This window comes from Haliotis rufescens, unplaced genomic scaffold (genome assembly GCF_023055435.1).
Source record: "Haliotis rufescens isolate VD_foot unplaced genomic scaffold, xgHalRufe1.0.p SCAF_8, whole genome shotgun sequence".
In the NCBI taxonomy this organism is placed as follows: Eukaryota; Metazoa; Mollusca; class Gastropoda; order Lepetellida; family Haliotidae; genus Haliotis; species Haliotis rufescens.
Genome location: NW_025964372.1, coordinates 13,261,225 through 13,271,527, shown reverse-complemented (window position 1 = coordinate 13,271,527; position 10,303 = coordinate 13,261,225). Strand labels below are relative to the sequence as shown.

Sequence of the window (10,303 nt, the reverse complement as noted above, 5' to 3'; positions counted from 1 at the left end):
ATTGAACATTGACATTTTCATTGTTGAGTGGAATATTTTTTCACAATCTTTACACCATGACAGGACTATTTGTGATGATGGTATTATATTATCAAACACAAGCACTAACAAGAAGTGAAAAGCAAAAGTTTAGGTTGTCACTACTTTATTATAATAATTGATACTGATATATATAATTTGCAGGCTAGCAATGAAGATGTGACAGTATCAAAAGATGTGTGTGCACGCTTGAAAGAACATAGGAATATCAGGAAAGACATCTGCAACAAATCGGATAAAACTTCAAGAAAGATGGTTGAGAAAGGCATGAAGAGGAAACCTTTGGTTGACTATGAAGTCGGCGAGATTGTGCTAGTTCGCCACAAGGGTCTGGGAAAGGGCGTGAAAAGAGGTGGGAGAAAAATAACTTCACCAAAAGCAAAGGAGGGAACTATTCTCAAAATCAACAGTAAAACCCATACATTTAACATTAAAATTGGAAAAGCTGTGTCTTGGCACAAATTGGAGGACATAACCTCATTGACTCAATCCAAGGAAGACAAGAGGTCTAAGAAAAGAGACAGGAGTCAAAGCCCTCGTCAAAGCCCTCGTCGAAGCCCTCGTCAAAGCCCTCGTCGAAGCCCTCGTCGAAGCCCTCGTCAAACCCCTCATCAAACCCCTCGTCAAAGTAGGTTTTATTTCATTTTAATACTCATAATAGCAGAACAACAAACCCCATGCATCATTTCAATAAATTCCCAAATTTTAGTCACTCTGACAATCCAAAAGGTATTTCTTTCCAGTTCATTCTCACAAAGGTGAAATCTTTAGGCTTGTAAAAACAAAACTTCCCTTATGCATGTCGCCTTCCTGAGAATGTCTCCAGTAACAGAAACAATGGAAGGTGACGATGTGTTCACATCATGTTGGATAATTTACTATTATTGTTGTGTTTTTGAAATATCTTGTTAAAAAAATTAAGGAAGGCAGATGTTGGTTTGACATATATGTAGCATGACTTCAAAACTATACACAAATACACCATACAACAGGAGGTAAACTAAAAAAACGTTTTTGTTGCAGGTGTAAAGAAGACATTTACACCTGCCTTTACTTCAGATGTGTGTTCAAGTGAAGGTAATACTTTACTGTCTGATTTTATTAGGGCATAATAATCAGTCAATTTAACTCACAAAGATGCCCTTTATACTATTTGTGCAACGACTTATAACCTCAGTTATGTGATATGATGTTAATTTTAGCCAGCACACTGGACTGAATGCCGTTATGATGATTGGGTAACAAATCCTTCTCAGAAAAAATATAAGAAGGGAAGGTTAGGACTTCATAGAGCAATTTATATTCTTTATTACTGTTATTATTATTGCCCATCATTATTTTGAAGTAGAAAATTGAGAAGAAATGAATGAAGTATATAGTTTTTAAAGAGATGTACATTGGTCTGGTATTACATGATGTCAACTTTGATCGAATAACAATAAGAGCTGAATAGCATGAAAGTGTATACCATGTAAATACCCTCTAAGTGCAACAATTTGCCATTAACTGACCTGATGATATCAATTGTAAAGCATGCTATGATGGTGAGTGGTATTTAAAGCAGGACTAAGTAAACATGCAAAGTTAACTACTGGGGTATCATGTGTCATGTACTTCGAGCGTAACCCTTCATGGTTTTGAATTTGACACTATATAGGTTTATAAGGAACTTAAACCAGTCTTTCTCTTTCAGCTGAATTTATCGAAATTCTAGAAAAGCTGAAAAGATTCAGCAGTTCCCGAGCTACACCAAATAGTTTGGAAAAACTGGAAGAGATGGCTGGCAAGAGAGGTTATGCTGTTAGACATAACTTAGGAGGTGGTGACTGCATGTTTCTTGCACTCAGCCAACAGATTTATCATCAGCTGGATTTAGAGGTCAATGCCCTTGAAGTCAGGGACATGGTGGTTGACCATCTGCAGAAAAACCCCCGAACGGTAAGTATGGTAGATGCAATAATGACATGAAGGGAAAACAGCAGATTTAGTCCTTATTAATTCCACTGTTATAGCTATTATATTATAACGACTTATACTGATAATTTTGTATAGGGCATTAATATGACTTACTCTTGAGGTTTATACTATTCTAAAGTACCAGAAAAACATGTTTAGCATATATCTTGACATTATTTTGTAAACTGTAAAGAGTTACAAGCTAGACCAGTTTAGTTGATGCCCAGATCTTGATCAATATTGTGTAATCTTGAAGAAAAAGCAAAAATGGGTTTGGTAATGATAAACTTAAATTGAAAGACAATAACCATGACTTTATTCCAAAGACTTTGAGGTCCTACTACTATTTTTTTTCTACCATGATGTGTGCATATGCAGTTAAGTTCTTATCTTTTGTTAGGTTAACATGGTTAATTGAATATTAATTCTGGCCTGTATAAAAAAAATAATTTGACTGGTGGGATAGGCAATTTAATGTAAATAAAGTATGTATTTCAGATTGATGGTACACATCTGAGGAACTTTGTTCCGGAAAAAAAGGAGTGGAACACATATTTGGACGAGATGCTGCAGAAAGGGACATGGGGAGACAATCTCATGCTGATGGGAGCGGCAGACGTCCTAGAAGTCACGATTAAAGTCATTAGCACATGGTCAGATGAGCCCATAGTCATCAAACCCAGGGAAAAAAAGGCCAGCCTCAGAACACTATGTCTAGGTCATCTGGCAGAGTTCCACTATGTCAGCTTGGAAAAAAAAGGTACCCTAGCGTTGAGAATTCTTGTAAGCAGTGAGTGCAAACTATTAAGAGTTAAGTGATAACTGCTATCATCATCTATATTTCCCTTTGCTTATAGTCGTATCATGTAGATAGATCACACATCTCTGCCCTTGAATCAATATCTGTATCTTAGACTAGTTTAAACTATTCCATATAATCTGGGTCCTCAGTGTGTCCCGTCATATAATTTCAAAACCTAATGTAGATACTCCGTTCATGGGTTAAAGTAGTGTGAAAGTGAACGTGATTAATAATATTATTACTGTAGTAGATTTTACATAAAATGAGGCTAAGTTCCTCAGATTTATTCCAGTATCTCCCAATTTGAGATCAAGCACCCGCAGCATTGCTTTAATGTAAGTCAGCAAAATAATAAATATGTAGTGTTGTTTCATATTTTTTCCTTCAAATAATCTTTCTATTCTTCAGACCAGAAGTGCAGAACTTGCCACCAAACGCTAAGTGTCTGCAGATGTGCTGTAAGCATTAATGGTAAGAGAATGTAAATGTTTCTTTAACGTCACAGAAATGCTAGTGACAACTTTTCAACCTACTGTGTCACAGGCATGGGCTGGAACTTCTCATTTGGGCATATGTGGGAGGCAATTAAAGCAGGCAAATTTGTTTCCTTGTATTGTGCGCTAAATATATATAAAATCACTATCAATAAAAATAGATATGTAATTTGAATTTTTACTTCTAATTGATTTTCCTTTCTTATGAAAACTAATTAATAGTTAAATGAAGTTTAAGTAACATGAACTTTAAGTAACATCTGAAAAGACTTAATGTTTTCTTGTTCGTTAAATTGCAATGGAGATAATTCAGTGTTGTTTATTTTAACTCTGTTTTTGTTATTAATTGTTTCATGTTTTCAGTAATGTACTTTTGTGAACATCTATTGAATGTGTTAATTGTACGTAAGTGTAATTTTTCCCACAGCTGACGCTTCTGACAATGATGACAGCTGTAGGTCACCCAGTCTATCAAGTGGAGATGAATCAGACAATGATGGTGTGTGTTTACTCCTAATAAAACAAAGTCTCATTCTTAACACAAGATTCTTTTGTGTCACAATCATTTCCATCCATAATTATACCCCCGTTTACGAAGTAAATCGGGGGTATATAGCGTTCCGTTCGTCCGTCCTTCCTTCTGTCCGAGCTTTTGTACGGCCCATAACTTTTTAACCATGCACCCTAGCTTCACCAAACTTGCTACACACATTTACCACAATGAGTGCTTGTGCCTTTGGCTAGTTTGAAGATTCTGATTTTTTTATTTTTGCTGTTTCCATGGAATCATGGTGAAACATATATTTTGGGTAGAGTTTTTGTACAATCCATTTTTACAATATTATGTATCCTAGCTTCAAACTTGCTATATTAACCACTATGATTGTTTTTTATCTTTTATAAGATTCTAAAAGTTTTCTATTTTGCTGTTTTCATGGAAACATGATGGAATTTAGAAATTTTGATGTCTGGTTTTGTATAGCTAATATATTTTCCAAAATTGTTTCCACTCATGTAGATCATCATAAGTATCTGTGCTTTGTGTTAGTTTGAATTTATGAATTCTTTACCATATTTGTAAAGGCTAGATGGAAATTATAAATTTATTGATTTTCTTATATGATACTGTTCCATTTTTTATGTGTTTTTATATCAACAATTTTTGGTCCTTTTGATAAATCTTCTTATGTAACTCCTCATTCAAATTTTTATTCAAAGGTGTTCATGGTGATCTACTTCCTCGTAGTGAACACTGGTAACATGGGAGATTTTGGGGGGGTCAATTGTCACTGGAACTCAATCTTAGTTTTTAAAACATTGAAGTTAAAATCAGTTAGAAATATGTAATATTTCATTAATTAACAAACTATTTACTATTTGTTGTTGACCAGCGGGGATAACGGGGGTATGTGAGCTTTGCTCACTTCTTTCTTGTTATGAAATTGATATCTCTGCTGTACAAATTAAGAACCATGATTTTCATGATTAACTTCTAATGTAGAATTTCAAATCTTTATAATACTATTGTATTGTCACCTTTGATGCTTTTTCATTTAATACAAGAGGACATACTGGGCATCAACACATGTTTTTGTTTCACATTGACCTGACATTTGTCCTTGCCCTTACCCACAAATTATCAATACGGATTAATCATGTTAATACTAAAATTACTTTAATTTACTATTCAGGTTCCCCTCGAGTCACAGCTGATTTCTTTGAAAACAAGGTGAGATATTACTACACATGTATCTGCAGAAACCATAGTACATCTAGCTGCAAGAACCATAGGACATTTAGCTGCCAAAACCATAGTACATCTAGCTGCAGAAACCATAGTACATCTAGCTGCAAAAAACATTGTACATCTAGCTGCAGAAACCATAGTACATCTAGCTGCAAAAAACATTGTACATCTAGCTGCAGAAACCATAGTACATCTAGCTGCAGAAACCATAGTACATCTAGCTGCAAAAAACATTGTACATCTAGCTGCAAAAAACATTGTACATCTAGCTGCAAAAAACATTGTACATCTAGCTAGAAAAAAAAATAGTACATCTAGCTGCAAAAACCATAGTACATCTAGCTGCAAAAAACATTGTACATCTAGCTGCAAAAAACATTGTACATCTAGCTGCAAAAAACATTGTACATCTAGCTGCAAAAACCATAGTACATCTAGCTGCAAAAAACATAGTACATCTAGCTGCGGAAACCATATACCAGCTGTACATATTGGGGTAGTAATTATAGGGTGCAACATCACAGAGTTATGGTTTCTGCAGCCAGACTACATCTTATGCTTAAACTTAATTATACATATCTCTGACATTAATTATGTTTGATTTGTCATAACACTATCCAGAATTCCCAACTACACTCAGCTGCCAGCTAGACTTTCTTAATGAGTTCAACTCAGATCCCCCTGTTTCCTACCCTGCAGTACCTTGTCTTTGCTATCATGGACAGGCTGAGGGACTAGTTGTTGTTTTAGTTTTAGGACTTTATAAATTTTGATTTTTTTTAGTTTCCATGGCAACAAGTTGGACTTAGCATTAATATGAGGGTAGGGTTGGTTCGCAGAGTGTAACTGAAAAAACGTTCAATACTTTCTAACAAAACTTCTGAAATGGTGCCTTTTAATATTTAGAAATTTTTGAATGTTTTATTTTTTTAACATTTTTATGGCAACAAGTTGGACTTCTATGAGGGTAGGGTTCATTTCCAGAAAATAACTGCTAAACCATGTAGTATTTTGAATCAAACACATGCTGAACTGGTGCCTTTTGCTGTTCAACAATTTTAGAACGTTTTATTTTAAGGTTTTCATGGCAGCTATTTGAACTTGGGCTTAAAGAAATGTTGGGTTAGTTTACCTGGTTTCGGACCATTACATTTTAAGGTTGGCAGGGAATATAGATGACTTCGTCGACTATATGCTTGTTGAAATTGAAACTGTTAAAGCGGAAACTGTCTAATGAATTGACTGTTTGAATTTTCTTCACAGAAACCAGAAGTTTGCTGTTACATTAAGAGCCTTTTACAGGGAAGGTTCAGTTAATATACTCTATAAAGTACATGGCCATGGAAAATGATCTGAAGTCCTAAACATGCACATCACATCTAGCCAAAATAAACCAATTCAATGTATGTATCCTTTCCTTTTATATAACACTGTTGTTGATATTCCTGTACATCAGATATGAATATGGAAATTATTTATTGAAAGTTAACAGTCACATATACACCAATATCACACAACAGAGTCAATATAAAATGAATGTGGCATTCTTGAGGCACTTTTTTCTTTACAGTGAGGACAAAGAAGGACGTGGTGAGAGACACAACTGGTTTGTTACCAAGTATCCCTACCATGAAGTCAAGGCTGGATTTGGGTCAGATTTTGTGTCTGCTGAAGTAAGAAAATGAATTCATATGTAAAGCTAAATTTCATTAAAGTATGAGAATGATAATGTTCACAATTAATTCCTAAGTCCACAATTTAGTAGAGAAAATTTCCAAAATTTCATCGTTGAAAAAATTCCAATCCCATGACTGTAACAATTCTTATGCAATAAACACAATGTATATGTACTTTTGTTTCTGACATACACTTCTCTGCATATAGGTAAAATATAAGTGTTCATGAAGATTAAAGTAAAATGTTTGGGTGAAAAAATGGCAAATGGTTGATGAAATCAGTTGCTTAGTGAATTGTTCTTTATACATGGCAAAACAAATTTCAGATGTATGGGCACATACTTCAGTGGCTGGGGCAATCCTTGACACGCCGTCTAGTGAGGGATAAACGGTAAGAATAATGGTGAATAGTGTAGATTCTGTTCTAAACATCCAAATGGCACAAATTTAAAATCAGTGTAAATTCACAGTTGTTGTTTTGAGCATATATTTACCAGTGTTGTAACCAGAATTTTACCAAATTGAATGAGAACAGAGCAGTAGTTGAAATGTGATAAGGAAAAGTTTACATCTAAAGTATATTCACAGAAGAAACTTATCATTTGATTAGACATACAGATGAAATTGATACATTGAAAATTGCTCATAGTCTAAATTTCACATTAATGTCACTGACCACCTTTGATTCCTTTCAGTCGCCCTTACACTAAGTCAGTGACTCAGATCTTTACTGTGCCGGATGTTGATGCAAATCTCAGGGAACTTCCAATGGAGTACACACAGTAAGCACAGAAAATACAATTTATTATTCTATTTCTATCGGTGAAATACTGCATTTATTGGTTAAAATAAAACCTGCATCTTCACTGAGTTAGATATCAAAATCAAAAAGTAAACAGTGTGATGACGTAATGCGTATCACCAGTCAACAAGACGACTGACACAGTGAATGTACTGAATTTGCGAGTCATTGGTACGGTTTTCATAATATTCAGCAATAGGAAGAATAGAATAAATAGAACATTTGACTTTTCCTGTCGAACACTATGTTTATGTCATCTCGTCTAGTTGAAATTTAATTTAATTCTAAGTTTAATTTTTACACTTGCGGCTACGCCACTCACTCAATACAAACTAGTCAACTTCACTCAACAAGATAAACACTGTATTCGACAGGAAAAGTCAAATATCCTCTATACGTGTCTGTCTCCTTCAGTTAGAAAAACAAACATGTCTGTTACATTAAATTGTGTATTATGTGTACAGGTTTGTTTACTTGATTTCTGGTACATAGTTATAGGTACAATGTTGTTAGATAAATTATTATTAAACACTCACTGGAATGAATGCTAAACAGAAAAGAACCAATTTGGTGAAGGGAACAGAGATTCAGTCATATTTTGTTAGAATATCTCCAACATTGGAAAAACATTTAGTATTGTGAAAATGGAGACACCAAAGAATGAGATAATAGTCTTGTAAAGTAATAATCAACTACAATGTAACTAGTGAAGCCACTGAAAATAAATATATTCATTGTAATGGTAAAAAACTCATTCTTTGAAATTTTGGCAAATAAATGATTTCCAATTATTCCAGTTACAACTTACATTTATGAAACTGGAACTGGAGATATTTATTTTATTCTTAAAATTGAGTGTGGTTATAAATATGCTCTAATTTATTACAGGGCTGCATGGCACTACATTCTGTATGTGGCCATTAAGGAAGTAATCGTATTCCTTGCCGAGAAACTGACAGGGAGAACCTACTCTTCAATCAACCCAGAGTGTCAAAGGACAGAATTGCATCCAAAAGAGCTTTAATTGCATAATTATGATGCTCTTTTGAAAGGGTTACTGTTTTAATGAATGCAGCCAACTCATTGATGCCTTGATGTGGTTTGGTTGTTCGCTGTACCTTTCTTTCATTCACATAAGGACCAGTGAAGATTCCAGGGTAGAATAAGTCTTCAGCAACCCATGCTTGCCGTAAAAGGCGACTATGCTTGTCGTAAAAGGCGACTAACAGGATCGGGTGGTCAGGCTCGCTGACTTGGTTGATACATGTCATCGATCCCCAATCCGTAGATCAATGCTCATGATGTCAATCACTGGATTGTCTGGTCCCAACTTGATTATTTTACAGACCGCCATCATATAGCTGGAATATTGCTGAGTGTGGCGTTAAACAACAAACAAACAAACAAATTATTCACATATGTGTATAGAACATACCTCAGTCTCCTCCCATTGATATATATTTCAGTTGGATATAGTAAAACCCTGTTAGTGCAGATCATTGTGTGTGTTAAACTTATCCATGTTTATGAATTTCCAAACTATTTGATGTAGCATGTTTTGGTGAATCAATAATCGAAAAAAGAATGGGGGTATACTATAGAAACAGATCTTAACGGTTCTCCTTGTTACTTACCTGATCATAAAGAAAAGGCATGTGTATCATTAAAGCAGTAAACTAGTGCTTTTAGCAATTTCTTGATTTATTGAAAGTCTTTCTGTTGACATTGAAACAATTTGAACTTGGATTTAGATGGAGTAGGGTGTTGTTCAAGATTAAAATTTAAGAATTATGAGACATGTTTTCATGAAACATGCAGAATGATTAATCAGATAGTGGACAATTGTCTTTTGCTACTGAAAAATGTTTTAAAGTTTCAAGTTGTTACTTTTTCTGGAATAAAGTTGGAGTTACATTCAGTTGAGTTGAATTTCTTCACAAGAAGAAAGTATATTAATGATATCTTCAAAAAAAATTTGGAAAATGATCAGTCAGATATTGTTGATGTGACTTTGGATATGTTTGAATATAGGCAATTTTTTATAACTTTTTTTCAGTATGTAGATTCAGTGGGAAATGGATACTGCCTTTTATTCTTATTTATGAGATTGGTGATATATTGTGAGGCTGCAGGGGGATGTGTCATATTCTTATGACTCTTGTTATCAGTGTTTGTTTAATAACATTAGCAGTTTACATTGAATGTCAAAATAAACTTTGCTAAAATATATTTAGATGTAAATTTCCTAAAAGGTGTGATTTGATCATCATATGATCATCAGTTTGTTCATTTGAAAAGCATAGCAGTAACCATTTTCTGGTTATTACCAATAATTGTGGCCGATGTAATCATTGATTAATACTTACAATTGAGTAAACCTGTTCTTAAAAAAGTTACTGAATGTTAGTAAAACAAACACACTGGAAGTTCAGCATCAAATCTTGCATAGTTCTTGCGCTCAGATTGTAACATGTTTTTGCAGGTTGGTGTCCATATCAAAGTCTATAGAACTTGAAAACATTGTATCTGGTTTTAATGAATCAATTTACCAAGTCAAGATTGTCAGGTAGAGGTATTTTCTTGACTACAGGGGCTTCAATGTACATTGCCAATAACTGATATTGGACATCACATTGGCCTGAACATATTTATACTGTATGTGTTTATTCTGTGAAAAGTTGACTTTGTAACATGTATGTCCTTTGAAGTTAGTTAATGATTAGATTGTTTGCTTGTGATCTATTTTACAGAGTTGTCATGAATTTATTCACTTGGTTTCATTTTCTT

General features: G+C 34.2%; 1 protein-coding gene across 1 annotated transcript; it reads left to right on the top strand.

Annotated features, from left to right (window-relative positions):
* The first annotated feature begins 279 nt into the window (after window positions 1-279).
* LOC125376815 lies at window positions 280-8,763 on the top strand. Its single transcript, XM_048388846.1, has 11 exons — window positions 280-667; window positions 1,063-1,116; window positions 1,733-1,977; window positions 2,494-2,755; window positions 3,206-3,268; window positions 3,719-3,790; window positions 4,983-5,020; window positions 6,609-6,711; window positions 7,041-7,105; window positions 7,410-7,496; window positions 8,405-8,763. The coding sequence occupies exons 1-8, from the start codon at window positions 292-294 to the stop codon at window positions 6,609-6,611; spliced, it is 1,113 nt and encodes a 370-aa protein (XP_048244803.1). The 5' UTR covers window positions 280-291; the 3' UTR covers window positions 6,612-6,711; window positions 7,041-7,105; window positions 7,410-7,496; window positions 8,405-8,763.
* The last annotated feature ends 1,540 nt before the right edge of the window (window positions 8,764-10,303 follow it).

What these genes read in the sequence shown, in the direction of transcription:
- LOC125376815 (XM_048388846.1), top strand. Translation starts at nt 292, where the DNA reads ATGGTTGAGAAAGGCATGAAGAGGAAACCTTTGGTTGACTATGAAGTC. An exon ending in TGTCAGCTTGGAAAAAAAAG is followed by an intron (nt 2,756 to 3,205) that starts GTACCCTAGCGT and finishes TCTATTCTTCAG; the next exon opens with ACCAGAAGTGCAGAACTTGC. An exon ending in AGATGAATCAGACAATGATG is followed by an intron (nt 3,791 to 4,982) that starts GTGTGTGTTTAC and finishes TTTACTATTCAG; the next exon opens with GTTCCCCTCGAGTCACAGCT.